The 20,071-nt window shown below is 36.3% G+C and overlaps 1 protein-coding gene across 2 annotated transcripts in view; it reads left to right on the top strand.

The window, feature by feature from the left end:
• Positions 1-3,880: 3,880 nt before the first annotated feature.
• Positions 3,881-20,071, top strand: part of golga7 (golgin A7) — an 89,910-nt gene continuing 73,719 nt past the window's right edge. Inside the window, exons 1-2 of one of the 2 annotated variants that reach the window (XM_039768473.1) lie at positions 3,881-3,976; positions 16,879-17,004. In XM_039768473.1, the coding sequence (XP_039624407.1) occupies positions 3,968-3,976; positions 16,879-17,004 (135 nt within the window). In that variant the 5' untranslated portion in view covers positions 3,881-3,967. Of the gene's footprint in view, positions 3,977-4,020; positions 4,185-16,878; positions 17,005-20,071 lie in introns of those variants that run through there. The other variant, XM_039768474.1, reaches the window with a different exon arrangement.

The following is a 20,071-nucleotide window of genomic DNA, read 5'->3' as shown; positions in this document are numbered from 1 at the left end:
GCAGGAACAGTCCCTGGACAGAGCAAAAGCTTATTGCAGAATTCTTTCTTCCAGCAGAATTCTTTCAAAATAACAATGAATCACATACTTGAGGACACAAGTGGAAATTGATGGGAAGTGCATTTAGGACTGAAGCCAGGAAGCACTTCCTCACCCAAAGAATTGTGACAATCTGGAGCAAACTACCAAAACATATAGTTAAAGCAGTACTCTTTACAACCTTTATGACTTATTTGCGTGAGATATTGTGACAGCTCAGCTATTAGCTAAACAAACAAGCATGATGGTCCGAATGGTCTTCTTTGTCAAATTCCTTGTTTTTATGAACATACAGACATATGCCAGGGGTGAATTTACCATTGTCAATCCTCCTCAGCTGCATGACTTAGTACTGTAGGGGAAAACAGGAGCATTAGGGGGACCCCACATAGACAGAGTAAGAGCATGCAAATTCCACACAAAGAGCACCCTGAGAACACTGCAAAACTGTGCTACCTAAAACATACCATTTTTGGTTTAATTTTGGATCACTTGTTAACACTCAGACCATTTCATGGATGAATTTACTATTAAACAGCTGTTTTCAGAGCCTTCAAATTATTGTTTGTTCTTTTAAAGGCTGTCAGTTAACACTGGGAAGTTAATAATAAAGGACACAACAGCTAACCAGCCAGCCTGGGACCATTTCCACTTGTATGTGGTCATCATTTCACTCAAATATATGAAAACATTTAAATTGTGGAGGAATGATCTTCTCCACTACACCAGATGATTACACAATGCCCTGAAAAAAAGAAAATTTTTAATATTGCAAATATTTAATGTTTCGAAGTTCCACAGATAAAGTGCTATGAATGATTTTGAAACAGATGCTCATGTTAACATTGTGTATGATTGTGATATAAGTCCTTTAATTCTAGGGATGTTCAAAACTGGATATAGATAGGTCAATGAGATCAGTACTAAACTGAAGGTAAAACAAATATTGCAACATAACAGATTGGTCTAAACTGTTAAAATTACTATCAAAGATATAATCATCAACCATTAACCCATTTTGTGAAGTATACTACTAGTATCAAAACCAACACAAGAAAGGAAGCCAGTCTGTGCTCACATTCATTTAATAGTTTTTATACATTTTGATTTTGTTCAAGTCATTCATTTTTGTCGTAATTTGCTCTATAAATGTGGTTAAATCAAAAACGTAATGAAAGTTAGAAAATGTAATAATCAATTTTCATCATTTGAAAAGCAAGCATGTTAGAGAACTGATGAAAAATAAAATACTTCTTAAATTGTGTCTAAAGTGCAAATGTCAAATTGTGTACTTTATTAAAAACTTTCCTTTTAATCCAAGGGCTTATGTGTGAAATGAAAATTCTTGGATCTATTTGTCCATTATCTGAACTTATATATTTTACATTCAAAGATGGTTTAAATTAATAAATTAATTAATTTACCAAGTAAATTCATTTTTGCATGGACACTGTTATTTCATCAAGGACTTTTCGCTGCTTCCCCAACAACAATCCATGGGTGACCAGTGAACTGAAGGCTCTTCTTACTCTTCTTAATTAAAAAAGAGAGCCTTCGGGGCTGGATATGGGGGTGGAGGTCTGCCGGGAATAAAAATGGTGCAGAGGGAGCTTAAGGAAAAGATCACGGAGGCTAAAGAGAATTACAGGAAGGAACTAGAGGCCAAGCTGGAGAAACATATTGCATGGGAGTTTTGGAAAGGAATGAAAAGCATCACCAGCTTCAAAATGTTCAATCCTAGATCAACTGTTGAGAGAGGGCTAATGAGTTAAAAATATTCTTAAACAGGTTTGATTCTGGTTTTCCTACTCACAGTTTACTCACCAAGGTGCTTGGGCAATCTGCATGGTTTAAGTCCCTTTGTGCCCCCACTGTAGTTCACATTACTCTGCAGGACCATGTACTACTGTCCACATACCCTCCCTCCCTATCACTTTCCATTCACACTTCTGCATGCCAACATTGTTTTTGTCCTGATGCACCAGCTACAATAGCTTACACTCGCCATTCCATCAACCTCCCAGCTACCCAGGACCTTCACAACAGACCAGGTGGAAAGAGAACAATGGAAACTCATACAACACAAGGGTGTAGGAAGTAATAGTGTTAACCTTAAGCTTAAGGTACTGCAAGAGCATGCTAGGATGCTGTGTGGTTGTTCAGCATATCTTCAATCAGAGTCTGATCCTACAAAAGACACAGCACACACAAAATAAGTTGTGTGGTGCCTGTCCCCAGGATAGTGCATCCAACAGTCTTAAATGACTACTGGTTGGTTGCTTTGACTTTACACATTATGAAGACATTTGAAAGGCTAACAGTGGCTCACCTACAAATCCTGGTCAGAACACCATTGGACCCCCTGCAGTTTGCCTAATAGGACCACATAGGACTTGATAATGCTGTCATTTTGTCTGAATAGAGCCTACACCAATCTGGAGAAACAAGAAAATAGTGTGAGTATATTGTTTTTGACTTCTCTAGTGCATTCAGCACCATACCAACACTATACTGGTCAATGTAGGGTGATGTTACCACTGTGTTCCAGATAATGGACTACCTAACTGGTAGACCACAGCTTAAGAACTATCTATCTATCTATCTATCTATCTATCTATCTATCTATCTATCTATCTATCTATCTATCTATCTATCTATCTATCTATCTATCTATCTATCTATCTATCTATCTATCTATCTATCATGGTCATGAATAGCACTTGGTTTCCACAGGGAACTGTTCTGTTTTCTCTGTACACCTCAGAGTTGAGATAAATTACTGAATCTTTGCAGAAATTTTCCATGTACACAGCCATACTTGGATGCATCTGTGGTGGGCATTGGAATAGATACAGGACAGTAGTGCAAACTGAACTACATGCAGCTCAACAAAAGTAGGATAAGGGGGAAAATCATAGACTTCAGGAGGGTCAAGTCTTCTCTGCTCCCTGGTTCTCATCATTGATGGTGAAGATGCGATGGTGAGGACATATAAGTACTTCAGGGTCCATCTGAATGACAAGCTTGAGTGGCTGAGGCTGTAGACAAGAATGGTCGCCTCTACTCCTATAGGAGTGTGAGGCTGCTTGGTGCATGCAGGCCACTCTTACATGTTTTCTACTAGGCTGCAATTACTAGTGTATTTTTCTATGCAGTAGTGTGCTGGGAAAATGACATCAGTGCTGATAATGCCAACAGATTAAAGAAAACTGATTACAAAGGCTGGTTCAATCTTAGAAGTGTGGCTGGACTTACAGGAAGAAATGGTAAAACAGACAGTCACCCGGGAAGCTGCTTACTACTCTGGACAATGACTCTCACAGTATGAGGTTTTAGCTAAGCTGAGGAACACATTCAGTAACAGACAGAGGCAACTGCATTGCTCCAAGAACACTACATAAGGTCGTTTTTACCCTTAGTCATCAGCCTCTATAATGAGTCACCCCTGGGCTGAGGTGGTCTTGTTCCCTCTGTGATGAATGGTACTGTGTTGGTCTAGTAGACATCTTAATAGACAAAGATACTATGTGTAGCATACTGTGCCAGTAACTGACACTCCGTACTGAGAAATTGAACTGACAAGTATGTGCATTTCTAATTACTTTACCCCTAATAAATACTTACACTTTGTTAACATACTTACAGATCATTTTTGTTGTATGTGTATTTTGTACCTTGTTAGTAAACTTAAGATTATTGTAATTCTAGCTATAAGTTGGGTACAGAAAATTGATTGGCATACATACAAAAATATTTTAAAATTCATCTGATTCAGCTTTTTTTAATGTTCTTTTATAAAAACCTGGTTTCACTAAAGGCCGGGTGGACTGGTGTAGTGGAACCTTTCTAACAGGTCAACAAGAGACATTGCATTCCGGATCGTATTTGCGGCGCACTGGCGAAGCCGGAAGTAGACAAAGCCTTCATCATGGCGGAGGTAAGAAGGTTTTATCTTTTGAGACAGAGAAGCATATACTTTTCCAAATTAAATAGGAATATTTCTGTAAAACGCCTGTCTCCCTATATTGAAACATATGGGACAGTCTCGTTCTAAACGATGAGTCATAATTTCGGTTTCGTTAGATGCTGCATTTGGTCACTTGGGGTGTGAGAAGAAAGAGGGCAGGAGCTGTCGACAGGGCAAAGTAGGCTTCGGCGTTTCATCGTCACTTGTCTGTTAGATATAGTCGCGTTTTAAGTTTTTAAATAATTCTCTCATGGGAGCCGTCTTGTCGCGACATTCTTTTATAAATATGAACTTGTTTCCATGATTACACTAAACTGCTCCTCGTTGCTTTCGTGAAGATGCACCAGTTTGATCTCTATAACTTACCTGGTACCTTTTGTTAGCAGATTTATCATATTGTTTACCTATGAAATATAAATCATTGAAATATATTTTTTGTCTGTTCTTCTGCAGCGTATCTTACGTTCAAAAAAGCGCCAGTTTTGAATGTACTAATAATTTTCTCCATTCCCTTTAGTTAGCAGAACGTCTTGACAGTGTACTGCAAATTGGAGAAAATCATTTTTATATTTTTCTAGTTTAATTAGTATTTTTTGTCTAATATCCTTTTTAATTTCCAATGATATTTCGCTTTCATGAACTGAATTATTTGGTGTTGTAGCTTTGTAGTACTATTTAGGCTAGCGTTGTTGTGTCGGGATGAGGCGTTGTAGAATTAAGTTATTTGTTAATTAATGTTATTTCTTTGAATGGTAGTGTCTAGGATCAACAAATGATATTTCCTAAACATGTTGCAGGGTGTCAGCAGATTTTCACAGATAAAACATTGGCATGCATGGCAATGAGCAGAATGTGCTTTGACAATGTGAGGGGATAATTTTTTCATCGTTAAGTAACTGTAGCAGTTCTATTTAGGATGATCTTAATAAATGTAAACCGGGATTTATTTCCTTATATAAATAAAGACTGTTTTGATTAATTTGTTTTATGTGGAGTCAAGCTTTATGAAATAAGAAATTCAGTATATACTGTATAGAAAATGGATATTTAATTATGAAATGTCATTGACTGGTGTTTTAGTCTGATTTAATGCAGTAGTGTTTCATATATAGTGCAGATAAGAATTGTTTTTTTTTTTTACATTCTCTAATCTTCCCCTGCTATCATTTTTTCCCCCATTGTGGTAGATTTTTTTTGGTCTAAATTAAGGAGAAAATTTCCATATGTTAGTGATTATGTAGGAATTGTTCATAAATGTTCTAATGTTGTCAGATTAACGGTCTTATTTAGAATTTGCAAATGTGTTGACAAGGGTATGTGAAGGATATATATTTTTTCAATTTTTGTTTCTCTGTTAATTAAAATGAAGTTCTGTATTATAATACGTTCATGTTTATTATTTAGGCATTTTGATCAGACATGATTCAAGTGCAAATTTCATTGTACTTTTTAGTTGCAGTACTACTATCGCCTGCACTACTATGCTTTTCTGGATGTGGGATCAGTGGGTCACTGTAGATGGCCTGTTGATAGGTAGTCTGTTGCCTTTATGCACACTGTCTTGCCACAGCTGAAGGATTTCTATTGCAATCCCCTGAAGTGTCATTTTGTAGATGCTGGAGATCATGTTTGTTGTAGTTTAGCTGCATGTGTGTTTGATCTTGGAGCAGCTGTGTTGTTCGTTTTCAGAGACACCTGGCTTATCATTAATTCTGAAGGTCTCTCATTTTTACCAATAGTATTAAGTATTACTATGATCCTATTAACATACAGTATTGTATATTGCATGTATTTATTTGGCTGATACCTTTATCCAAGGCAACTTACAACATTTGAGATAAAATTGGTTACATTTCTTTTTCCAATTGGAGCACAGGCAGGTGAAGTGACTTGCTCAGGGTCACACAGTGTCAGTGGCATTATTTGAACCTATACGGACTCAAGGTTTGAAGTCCAAAGCCTTAGCCACTGCGCCACACTGTCTGCAATAAGTATGCACCTGTCAGTCATTTTTTTTCTTCTTCTTTCATTGTAGGCATTATTGTACTAAATAGGCTTTTCCATAACAAACACCAAGTGATGAATGGATAATGTTTCTAGATACACCTTTAAAACATGTAGTGATGCACTGTTAGGAAAATTCTGGTCAGTACCAATATGCTTTTGTCTGCCTTTGCCAATACCGATGACCAGTTATTATTTTTTATTTACCTCAGGTTTCAGTGGTTTTAGATGCACCAAAAACATATGCCTTATCAAAGCAACAACAGCTGGATGTGAAACAGTTGACCATGATTATTGACTTGTTGCCTTTCATATTATCCTTTTCCTCCTCCTTCGTTTCTGAGGGGGAAAAATGTAAGAAATGGCCTTCCTCTTTAGCAAAACTACTCTAGGTCATGTACAAAAACCTGCACAACCTACACATTCTGGGTAACTTAAGCACATTAAGACACCATGGCATTGGATAGATAAACCAAAAAGCAAATGTTTATTGTATATGCCATAATCAGACATATTCACCTTTAAGCACAACTGAAATGAAATGTACAAATGAGGCCAGTAACCCTGGGCTTAACACTAGAATTACCAGAGCCAATGAAAAAACCCGTAAATCCGGCCCACCTTTAATCCTTTCGCACCTCTCCGTCAGCCTCTTTTGTCTTCTAATTGTGTCAATAAGCTCAAGCAGCAAACAGCCTGCTATACCATCCCCCCACCGCCTCAGAACGGGCAAGACGTTCTCCCAGTTCCTGCCTTGATTGATTATCTGGGAGTGAGCTACCCAGAATTGTAAGGGGAAATAATTTGATGTGTGTTTTGTGTCTACAACAATCTATGTAAACACGTTGTTAAAACAGAAACTTTTTCACGTTTTAGTAATAAATGACAAAATGTAGACATGAACTGTATAATGTGTGAAGGCTGATGGCCAAATATCAAATAAACACTTTTACAAAAGGTGGTGCAGCGGTTAGAACTGCCAACTTATAAACTTGAGGTCATGAGTTCGAGACCATCTCCCCCACAAATTTACTGTTTTGAGTAGTGAGCTACTCCTATTGTTAATATTACACAATGAAAACATACATTTGATTTGCGTCTGTAACAGCCAGTGTAAGTTTATAGGACTTGTAAAAGTTAGCTTTTTTTTTTTTTTTCCCCACTTTTACTCTCTCAGTCATGATCACGATACAACAAACCCACCCCAGATCTGACGTGGTTGCTTTTTATCTGAAACTGGGAATAACTGTAGATGTGAGTGGTGTTTTGAGACAATGGAACTGGAAATTCTCTGATCTGGAGGGATAAAAGCTGACACACAAACGGTGGTGACTTGAATTTTTTTTATTCAGTTTTATTGAGTATTGAATTAGTATGCACCTTATGGTCCATGATGTCAAAGCCGCACTAACAAAAATCAGAGACAGGTATATATGATATTTGGAATTATTCATTTTATGACCTGTATAGTACATTTTGGAAAACATTGCGGCATGGATGCAACATTATTCATATTCATTTGCATGCCTTCTTGCACTTGTAATCCGTGATCGTTTTTTTTTTATCTTGCCCACGCAGTCTTTACATGTTGGTGAACAGTGCTGTTTCTTTTGTACTCCAGGACATGCAGAGAAAAGAATAGTACAGAGAGGTCAGTTCCGCGCTATATGGAATCATCAGATTCAAATGTCAACAGTTCACACACATGCAAGGACTGTTGCAATGTACACACACTTGTCTCTGTGCTGTGTTACTATTACACTGAAGGGGTTGAGGAAGCAGCGGTCTGGAACAGAAGCTTGTCAATGTTGCATCCACTTTTGCTTTATCCATCGCGTTTTCTTGTAAGAAGCGATGACAAAGTTCCTCTGCAAGGTGAGCCATGAACACTCTTCTTATCTCAGTGGCCTCCGTGCATGCCTTGTACAGTACATGCGTGTTGATCGCTGCCAGGTCAAGCTTGTTATAGTATAAGCAACCGGCCACCTGCATGCTCCTTCTTGCACTGAATAAGCTCATGCCTTCTGTTGCACGATGTCAACGCAGCACCGGGCAAAAAAGAAAGACACAAATAAATATATGTGACATTTTGAAGAAATCATTTTATGACCTGAACAGTACCAATCAGAAAACATTGTTGCACTAATGCAATATTATTTGAAAATGAACCTTGTCAGATCGGGTGTTAATTTATATTGGCGCTGTTAGTTAGAGTCAGATCAGAAGGTTTCGAGGGAGAGTGTCAGTGTGACTGAGAGAAAAAAGCTAAAAAACTAAAGCTAACTTTTACCAATAGCATACATTTACAGCTGATCTGACGCTGTTTCCTTTTCAAATAATATTGCATTAGTACGATAAAGTTTTCTGATTGCTACTATTCAGGTCATACAATGATTTCTTCAGAACAGAGATGTGGCTCTGAGGCTGAGGGTCTGTGCTGTTATCTGGAAGGTTGCCAGTTCCAGAAAGGATCCTACTCCTTTGGGCCATGCTTAACCTGAAAGTTGCTCCAGGGGCTCTGTACAAAAGGCTGACTCTGTGCTCTGACCTCCAAAGGTCATGTGAATAGATAATTTCCCATTGGGGATTAGTAAGGTATATCTCTGCATTATATTAAAAAAAGTTTTCCATTGTATCCATGTTATTCAGCCTTGACCACTACCCTCCACACTGCTTACCCAGTCATTACAGCTACTGCACAAATTCAGTCTCCATACTACCCCATGAAACTCAAAGTACTGCTGACTCGCCCTTCTGCGCAGTTGGTTATAATGACAAAGCAGAAAAGCAAATGATCTATTCAAGAACGTTGAATTTTAGAATGTGATTGAAAAATAGCGGCAAGAGCTGATAATGAATATTGAAAAAAGAAAATGAACAAGAAAGAGATACATGAAACAAAAATGAAGAACAAAGAGAATCGTTCGTGACAATATGTGAACTGAAATGCTAAAAAACATTTATAGAATGTAAATTAGATGATAAAGTCAATCCATCCATTTTCCAACCCTTCTGAATCCGAACACAGGGTCACGGGGGTCTGCTGGAGCCAATCCCAGCCAACTCAGGGCACAAGGCAGGAACCAATCCTGGACAGGGTGCCAGTCCACCGCAGTAGATGATAAAGTAATTCATAATATTGTTTTTGACAAGGCGTTAATATCATTTTGTTATTTACTTTTAATTACATCTACTTTTTTACTTTTACTTTTTGCTATGTTTTATTATTCATTGGTATTTAAAATAGTCAGTTGTAGTGAAATACTCAAGTAACTGATTTTCTTTCTTTAATAACTAAGGACCATGCTGGCCTTCTTCCGGCACCCTGCTTACTCTTCCATATATCATCTCTTTAAATACAATTGCTTTCTCTAATGGAGGAGTGCCCCGAAGCCCTTCGTGTGGTCTAGCCACAAGATAGTGGGTGCCTGGCCCCTAGGGTTTGGCGAGTGAACCCCTAGCCAAATAAAAATTCAGTTTTTTTCCTTGGCTGCAGTTGAATGTGATTTTTTCAGCCACACATTAATTTTCCTCAGTACTTTCCTTATAAATCTCCAACAATGAAGTAGTAACATTTTTTTCTCTTGTGTTTCACTCTCTGTGCTTATGTCATTAGTAAGTTGCTTGAATGGTTCCAGTAGAATAATTCTGTTTTCCACAAGTTCCCACTGGTGAGCTGTGAGAGATGCAGGAAGTTCGTGTTCAGCACCATACATAGACACTTGCATATACAACCACACTTTGTAACATATAATGTATGCTGTCCCAAAGAGTTGGGACATCTTGCTATATAGCTTTCTTGTTGAGGAGCCTAGCTCTGTTTGTCTTTCTGGCAACCATGAAATGGTAGTCTGTGAGTGTGTAAAACAAGTGACTGTTTGTCTCTCAATGTCAACACGTCAGAGATGTTTCTCAGGCTCAATAAGCATCATTCGCAGTGAACTGCAAAATGAGAACCATAAAGCTTTACTTTTAATGCTACTTTCTTCTAGCATATTGTGAGCATTATCACAAAGCACGACCAGCACCTTACTTTTCAAAACGTTCCATTTCACTAGCATGTAATTGAAAGCTTGTGCAATGAATGTTACAGAGTAAGAACTGGAGAACATGTTAGCATGCAACATAACTTAGTCTAATGTGCTGTCAGACTCAACCAGCTTTTAGGTGTTGTCTTGGGGAAACATGCTAGTGTCTTATTTAGCTTTTGTGTAGGTAGCATAACCAGCTAGAAATTCTGTGTATAATTTATGATGATTCTTAAATTGTTTAAATTGGGAATAGTTATTTTGTAATTGCACTCCTGAACAAAATAAAAAAAAATAATCAAAGTTTCCATAATGTTACAGTTAAGTACAAAATTGAAATGAAATATAATAAAAATGTAACAAATAACACAATTTATTCATGCGTACAATACTGTTCTAAAATAAGATGAAGGTATTTAGACAATTTATTATTTTTAACATATATAAAGGGGACTATATAGTCATTACATTCTCTAGTTTTTGGCACTTCACTTTGTTTGGTGTATCCCTATGAATCATCCAGCAGTACAGTAGATCACCATCATACTGACATCCCAGAGTCTTTCACTGTGCTCCTTACTCACCAATCCCTAGATTTTCAGAGAAAAATTCCAAATGCAAATCCAAAAAGTGAACTTTGTGACCTTAAAGCTAATACATATTTCACAGTTTCTTTTTGATTTGGTTCTTTGTTGTTATCATTCCTTCTGAAGCATGTGCAAATTCTTTGCTGACCCACTCACAGAGAAGACCTGGGAATATTGTTTCACCTGACTTCTGACTAGGGCTGCAACTAATGATTATTTTGTTAGTCGACTAATCATTCAATTTTCATTTCCCCGATCAGTCACCATTATTTCATGCCTGACTATTTTGATGCCTGTGACCTGTGGTTGCACATCCTGTTCTGGGCTCTAGTGCATGTCTTACCTCATCTGCTCACGTATGTCCACCTGTGAATGTCACCCTGATGTCTCAACATTAACAAGATTAAAATTAATAATAAAATAACAACCAGTGAAATATGATGTTTTATATTAGTGTGACCATCACAATAAAAAAGAAATGCATTAAACAATACAAAGTAAAGTGCACATAGTCTTTAAACACAAAAGGTGTATTTAACTTAACCAGAAATGGCCACTGGTGTGTCTTAAAGTCCAAAAGTTTATTTAAAGCTTCAATACAAATACAATAAAACAGTTATGTACAGTTTATCAAAGATTCAGTTCATATATTCCTAATTGCAGTGCAGGAACTTGAGCATTTCGACATGCTCTGGTGTGAGGCTGCCTCTCTTCTTTGAGAAAGTTTTCCCAGCTGCTGAGAAGAGACGCTCAGAAGAAGTACTGCTAGCAGGAATACACAAGAATGATTTTGCAGACAGAGAAAGATGTTTTAATCCTCACACTCTGAAGGAAAAGTGTTGTAGTTTATCACATCATGTACTATATTATGCCAAAATAAAAAATAACGGACTAAAATATGTAACAAGCTAATTACTGATATACTGCAAAATACAAGTTACCTAATGTTAGTTAGAGATGGTTTACTATTCATATGAACTCAAATATTATACGAAAAAGAAGAAAAAAAAAAAACAAGGACAGCTCAGCTACTCCTATTCACTCTTTTACTCCAAACACGTTAGCCAACATAACTGAAGTTATATGCACTTAACCCTTAAACCGCCGCAACTGGCTAGAGTCGGTTTCCAGTGCAATTTGGAAGCACGCCGAAGCCGAGTATATGCGGTGACATACATTCATTGAACTCCGCAACCGGCTAAAGTTGTTTCTCAGTGCAATTTGGCAGCACGCCGGAGTTGATCAGTCACTGCGTATATTCGTTGAGCAGTCAGTTTATGAGCACTGCCTGCCCCTGCAGCACTGCAGCCTCACTGTCTCTGGGATTCAGCCGCTGCACTAAACAAGCCTGCAATCATTAGTGTTTACCTCTGTGTGTTTTCATGGAACCAGTTCAAGCACAGTTGGTTCGGTGATTTACTTAATTTCATCAATGGCTTCAGTTGCACTTTGAACATATAATAATAGATTGTTGCAGTAGTTTTTTTTTTTTAGTTTTTACAGTTCATTTGCAGTGTGTAAAATGATCAGTGTTGCAGTAATTTTGATGCTCTTTGCATGAGAAAAAATGTGTTCCATTAAAATTTTACACTTTTTTTGTGAATGGTGACGTTTACTTAAAAAGTATTTGGCGTCCGGGGTGCATTAACACCCAAGTATGTGCTGGTTTAAGTGTTAACTGTCAATGTCGAAACCTTGATATACACAGAAAAGAAAGCTCCGCTTTACATAATCTGCATTCAACTTTTTTTTTCTTTTTCGGTGAAGTGCTCCCACACTCCCCACATTCTTCTCCTCAGACATTCTTCTTCGTTGGTAGGACTGTGTGCAGTCTTGACAAACAATAACAAACGATACTGCCCCCAGACGTTCATGTAGTGCATTGCAGTTACAAAATCCAGTGTAGTTCTGTGTGACTGGAACCTCTATTAAAGGTTCTGCGTCAACGATTTTTTGTAGTCGACGTCGTCGATTACGTCGACTAATCGTTGCAGCCCTTCTTCTGACTACGGGTGACCTTCTCAAATAACTTTTGTTTTAAACACAAATTTTATTATTAGAAAACTTTTAAATTCACACAAATTATCATTAAATATATTATAGTACCTCAGATAATCCTTTTTTTCGAGGTGTCCCTGCATCTGTACTTAATTACATCATATTATTCAAATGTGTCCTTTGTTGGTGAAAATATATGTATTTATAATCATGAAAATATAAAGTAAAGAAATAAATTAATCAAAGGTAAGGGAAACAGGATGATGCAATACTGATCTGTATCCAATTAAGCAGAATATCCAAAAACTGTTCTTTTTATGAATAAATCAATAAAGTTTAAAATACCAGTATCTTTCTGAAGAACAAAAAACAGCAGTTGAAAAGTTTATCTAAATGTAGAGAGACCATCTAAAACTGGCCAATGAAATTAAAAGGTGTTCTATAGTCTTTGCTTTTCTACCCCAGAAAAGCTTCCTCGGGACAGAAGCTTATGCAAACAAAATAATTTTCATTTTTCATCTTATTATATTTTTGTTGCTCTGAACTGCCCAATGAAAATAAATAATGGGATAACCCTTATCTCATACGTATCCAGTGTGTACTATATTAAATGATATTTTCAAATACTTACGGTATACTTATGAGATAAGGGATATCCCATATTTTTTTTGTCATTGTGCAGTTCAGAGCTTCACTAAGCAACACTGCAGCAGAGGTAAGGAAGTTAGTAACCTCATAGACTATTTTAGTATACTGTCTCCATAAATTCTGCAAAGTGCAATGCTGACATAATTTTCCCTCCGTAGTTACTCTTCTGCAATGGTCAAGTAGTCTACATTTCTAAGCGTGTGCTATTTTACATTTCTCTCAACTGTCTCTGTTAATCCCTTCTTAAACTGGCTTATTCTCCATGTTATACTTTTGCTACACCTTATTCTCGGCATTAAACAGCATAAAAACAGACAAAAGAAACTCACAGATGAAGTTAGTGCTGCTTTCTAGGGCTTAAAGTGCCCAATGTGCCTACCTTCAATTTTAGACTTGTCTAACCTCTCTTTCTCAAAACTCTGCAACAAAAAAGCCATTAATTGAAGTCAAATCAAATGCAATGTGTTCCATATTTTTTTCAGTTCAGTGCAAAACTATTATTAAAAGTAGGGTAATTTTTGTGGTGCACTATATTAAGTCCAATTAACAGTGCACATATAATATTCTATATTGTAAGTAACAGATTTTTCTTTTACTTTTATAATGCATAACACTGCACATGATTGGGCTGTATTTTTTATTAAATAAATGAGTATATAAAGAATTATTTTACTTTTATTTAGCAGGGGAGACAATCCAGCAGAGTCAAGTTAGGCATTTTCAGAATTTTTGACATGCTGAGCCTAAAAGGTTCGCCATCACTGATTTAGGATGTACATTGTTGAAATAGCATTATTGCTCTGAACAGTCTAATATTAATAAACAGGAGTTTTGCTATGCTAGTTATACCATGAAAGAAGAAAAGCAACTGGTCTATGTTCTCAATCTAGCTAATAATATTAATAAAAATCCAGTCATTCAAAAAAAACTATCCAGTTAACTAAGCCTGGAAAGGAACAGATTTATTGCATAATGGAAATACCAAAGATGGCACTGATCTTAAATATTTTAATTTCAGTCTCAAGATTCACTTAAGCAAAACTGGTAATTAATGCACTGGTAAACTGTAACCCCAACAGTGATTGTTGTACATTTTACTGCTAAGCAACTCCTCTAGCCTTGGCTTCCTCTTGTTTCCCAGTAGAAACTGTGCATCACATTACAACCCTTGTTGCATGCCCATTGGCACTGATCTTTTGCCAGTATATCAACTGCAGTTCCTTTTCAAAGCCCATTTTATGTTTATAGTAATTGGGTGAGTTGTTCCTTATGCATATTTAATTACTTGGTGCTTTAAAAAGCTACCTTTGCAAAGCTCCTCTCCTCTTAACATTCTGTTCCAGCTAACAGAACTTTTTTTTTTTTTATGTTTTTATTTAACTTCTTTCAAGTAACAGAAAATGTAAGCAGGAGTACATGTGACTTTCACATTTATGCACATTAAAAGGAGTTTTAATTAACCAGTACTGGGGATATGAGCAGCAGTTGGACTAGCAGAGTAAGAAAACAAACAAGTTTAAATAACCTAAATAACCTTTTTTAACCTCCTTGGTGTTACACTAAAAAAAAAAAAAAAGAAATGTAAAAAAGCGTTGCATTTTTTGGCATGAAAAATATATTTTTATTAAATCTCATCTCTCAACTGTAAAATGTGCAAAGCACTAAAAGTACATAGAAGTGTAAAAAGTATAATAATGATACAATTAATAATATGAAATGAATAATAATGATTATTCTAATACCGTATATACTGTCAATGTATGTCTTTTGTATGGTATACCTATGAACGGGAAAACTGCTTTGATGTACATCATTTATCCCTACACTGTTCAACAGCAATGCTTTCGATTATGTCATCATCAAGAAATAAATTTAAGTAAGTGTATTTTTGCTTTTATTCCTGGCTGCCCCACAAAAGCAAAAAGAAGTGGTGCTGGTTTATTTGAAGCAGGGTCAATAGAAACCCAAACATGAGCATCACTTTCGGATTCATCGCAATCACTTTTGGTTTCACAGTCCATTTCTATTTCACTGCCTGAAGACGGATTCACTTTGTCATCACTGCTGATGATAGGCTCCTCAACATCACTGCACATATCTTTGTCATGATTATAAGGCTAAGAGAAGATGCATCTACACCATTGCCCAGGTACCCCTCGGGCCTGATGCTTACCTAATGCATTCCTTTACAGTTTCTTGAGTAATGCTCAGGATTAATGCTGTTAGCATTTTTACAGCCCGAGTAATCCTCTGATCTAATGCTTATGCAAGACGCAATACAGTTGCCAAGTGGCACTCGTGACTAATGCTTTTAACACTTTTTTCACAGCCTGATCGATGTTCGGGTCTAACGCCAAGTAGGCTAAGATAAATTAGAAACTGTAAACTAATCCATAGCTGATGTTACACAAAATGTTTTTCAGTTTTAAGACAAATGTTTCTTTGTTTTAAGATAAACTAGTTTGCGGATTTACCAGTGCTTTTCAGTAGTAGTAAAAATTGTAAAACTTTGAAAGATGTACTGAACTTGAGATATCACAATGAAAATGTAACTTTCCATTCAAATTTCCTCAATGGATAAGTGCCAGATCGGTTGTATTATACAACAAAATTGGTCCTCTGGAAGACAAGTTGTTCCATGCAGACAAACGGATAGACATTGCTATTGCAATAGGTGCTTTATGTATTATATTCAAACATTCCTGAAAATGGTTTCATAATTGTTAGCTATAATTGCTATTTGTGAGAGTAGGGGATACAATCTTCAAAACAGTATACATTTATCACTGTCTGTGAAATGCTTGGAAGCAGAGTTTATTTATGTCTCATGTAGTTATATGGAATTTCTGTGAGTTCTCAGTTATTAACCCTCCCCCCAGTTTAAATTGATAGGTGCGCACAGAATAATAAGTTGACAATTGACGTTGAATTTGAATCCAGTCTATGTCCTAATGATTTCCTCTGTCAGAGTGTTTACAATATTTACTTTGTAAACTTTTGTGCAAGAAACTACTGTGTAGGCATGGAAAACGACCAGGCATGTCCTATTTAAATGAAAATGGAACAGAACCCTTAAATAACAGACTTAAATGAAGAACTTGCCAGTTTCTTAAAATGAGACTATCATCTCTCTTATATCTCTCACTATCCTGGTATGTCACAATTCTGGGAACATTTTGACTGCCCCTTGTAGTTTGATCATGATTAGTTTGAGGTTTGAAATGGAAAGTTTATTGGTCCTTTTGTAGCAGAGGTTAAGTATGTACAACTCACCACATCAAGAAAGAAAATCTGAATTTCTCAAGTTGTACTAATATGTAATAGCTAAAAGAATGATTGTTTTGTAACTCATTCAAATTTGTGATTCACAAGAATTTATTGAAATTATTTTGGATTTAAAACTTACAAGTAGGTTTATTTGGTTATATCTAATGCAGGCAATTATGGTAGATTGCAGAATAAGACATTTTAAAACTATAATATTCCAAAATTTTTAAAGTGACTTTTTAAAATATTATATCAGTATACTTTTGCCTAGGATGTGTATAAATGTCTTTTGCATCTACTAGTGTCAACTTTAAAAAACACTTTTTTTTTTCCCCTTCAGACTCACAGTTTGCAAGACATGAGGCAACAGCCATCAATTGCAGCCAAAGTTTTCATACAGAGAGACTATGCTAGTGGTACCATGTGCCAGTTCCAGACCAAATTTCCTCCAGAGCTTGAGAATCGGGTAAGCACAGCATATGTCCTGTGTATCAAAAATTGAAGAGATGTTTTTGAGTGCTATAGCATATTTTCTCAATTTTAATATTCTCCCTTTTTTGAAAAGATAACTTTGCCTTTTTCCATTAAGTTGTTGATCAAATAAATTTTCAAACATACCAGTTTTGCCATAAAAAATTACATATAAAAACTTAATTTTTGAGTAAAAGTAAGAAACAATTCTGCTTTCAAGGGAGCTTTGTTAGTTTCCAAATTAGTTTTGGTGTGGCACAGGGCTTGTGTGTGGGTTTTTTTTTTTGTTTTTTTGGTGGAAAAGTTTAAATTTCAGCATTCTGTCAGTCACAGTCAATTAGATTTACAAATATGTTAGAGTCTTCTTGTGCCTAATCCACACATTAAAACATAATGATTTTTTGGCATTTTCCATATACTGGTCATCGTCTGCATTTACTTACAAAACTAAAAAAAATCCTCAAATCTTCCACAAAACCATCTTGAATGAATAAAAGTTATTCTATTTCTGCTAGTAATACATTGCTTAAATTATGCTTGTTTTGCATTTTAGTCAACAAAGGTGGACTATTTAGCACCATGAAAATGACATTTTTTAATAGTTTCCAAGTGTAAGATTATGCAAAAAAGAGTATTATGGAAATATTTTCTTTTTGATAGAAAGGATGCTGTACAATTCTGTGAGACTGTTACTATATCGAGTCAGGGAACCACTAATTTCCTTTTTTCTTTTTTTTTCCCATTTGTCTTTTAAAGCAGCAAAAAAAATGCAGACTTAAGAAAATGTTCTGGTAATCCTACAAACACCCTCATTCTCTTTCAGTGTTTCTATCTGATAACTGATCTGTTTATGCAGTATTTAGAAAACATGACTGATCTACAGTAATATGCAATTGTGACGGGAAATAATTTTCTTGGAGTGCATGTTTTATGGTGCATATCTCACTCTTTACTGTTTGGTGCATGCTTTTAAAACAGTTTTTAAAATGACATGTGGACAAATTTTTTGGTACCCTTACAGCTAATTGAAAAGGTGCTGTAGACCTCCTGAAAAGTAATTAAATGAAAAGCAATTGTCAAATATATACCTGCATGCCTTTGATATGTCATTGTGTAAAGCAAAGCAAGTGTTAAAGGTGTTGCTCTTTCTACACAGATTTTCCTAAAATTGCCTGGACACATTTGTTGGTATCCCTAGAAAAGATAAATAATTGGTTTACACTGATTATTTAAACTAGCTGTTTTCTTTAATTAGTATCACACATGTCTTTAAATTGTGCAATCAGATATTCAGCCTATTTAAGTGGAGAAAAGTAGTCACTTGGAAGTTTGGTGTCATCATCTGACCCACGCTGAACATGGACCAGAGAAAACAAAGGAAAGAGTTTTCTGAGCAGATCAAAAAGAGAATTCTATACAAGCTTGTTTAAAGAAAAGGATGTAAGACCATTTCCAAGTAGCTTGATTTTCCAGTGACAGCAGTTGCAAATATTATTAAGAAGTTTTAGGTCCATGGGACTTACCTAGCCTCCCTGGATGTGGCCACAAGAGTAAAATCGACCCCAGAATGGGCAGAATGATAGTGAGAATGTTGGACATAAAGGCAAGGACATACAAGATAAACTCCAAGGTCAAGGTTAATCAGTGTCTGAATGGACCATCCTTTACTTTTTGAGTAACAGTGGTCTCAGTGGAAGAAAACCCAGGAGGACTCCACAAAACAGCCATACTGAATTTGCATATTGACCAGCCTGAATGCTCCTGGGAGGATGTCCTTTGGGCAGATGAGATAACAGTGAAGCTTTTTGGCAAGTCACATCAGCTCTATATCCACAGACCGAAAAATGAAGGTTTCAAAGAAAAGAACACCATAACTACTGTGAAACTTGGAGAAGGCTTGGTTATATTTTGGGGCCACTCTGACATGGGTTGCCTTGCGCCTGTGTAGGGAACAATGAAATCTCAAGACTATCAGTACATTCTTGAGTGAAACAAACTGCCCAGTGTCAGAAAGCTCTGTCTAAGTCACAGATCATTGACCCTCCAACAGGATAATGACACAAAACACACATCTGAAAGCATCCAAAAATGGCTAAGAACAAAGCACTGGAGCGTTCTTAAATGGACTTCTATGAACTCTGATTTGAATATTATCAAGCATCTATGGAAGGACCAGAGACATGCACTCTTGAGACGGCACACTTCAAAACTGATACAGTTTGAACAGTTTGTCCAGGAAGAATGAGCCAGACTACCTTTTGAAAGGTGCAGATATCATACTGAGAGCTATAGAAATCACATGCATAATAACAGTGATTGGCACTAAAGGTTGTCCAACAAAAATACAGTGGTACCTTGAGATATGAGTGCCCCAACGTACGAGTTTTTTGAGATACGAGCCGTCACTAGGTCGATTTTTTTTTGCCTTGAGTTACAGCACATTTAGAGGACAAAAGACGCTGGCTGAGAGGTGCGAACGGATTTAAGGTGGGCCGGATCTACAAGTTTTTTCGTAGGCTCTGGTAATTCTAGTGTTAAAGAAAATGACGAGACTGGATTCATTGTACATTAGAGAAGAAAACAAAAGGTTGTTCAGAATACATTTTGGACTGGGGACAATTAAGATATATTTCATAACTGGGCATGGAATCTGGGTACACCATTATGACCCAAAGTCGAAACTGCACTCTTAACGCCAAAAAATTCAAGGTCAAAGCAATTGGCAACAAAATCATTTGCATAAATTTTTATCATGTTGAGCAGATAATCCAGGCTGTTAACACAGGTGAAAAAGCCTTCATACCCATCTAGCATTGGGCCTTGTTGGTGTTTATGGTAGTCAATCAATCAATCAACATTTATTTATATAGCACATATTCATACAAAAAAATGTAGCTCAAAGTGCTTTACAAAATGAATAGAAAAATAGAAGACACAATAAAAAATAAACATAAGTCAACATTAATTAACATAGAATAAGTAAGGTCCGATGGCCAGGGTGGACAGAAAAAACAAACAAAAAGAAAAACTCCAAAAGCTGGAGAAAAAAAATAAAATCTGTA

The sequence above is a fragment of the Polypterus senegalus genome, chromosome 11 (genome assembly GCF_016835505.1).
Source record: "Polypterus senegalus isolate Bchr_013 chromosome 11, ASM1683550v1, whole genome shotgun sequence".
Classification (NCBI taxonomy): domain Eukaryota; kingdom Metazoa; phylum Chordata; class Cladistia; order Polypteriformes; family Polypteridae; genus Polypterus; species Polypterus senegalus.
The sequence above is the reverse complement of the archived record's forward strand: the minus strand, read 5'-3'. Positions and strand labels throughout refer to the sequence as shown.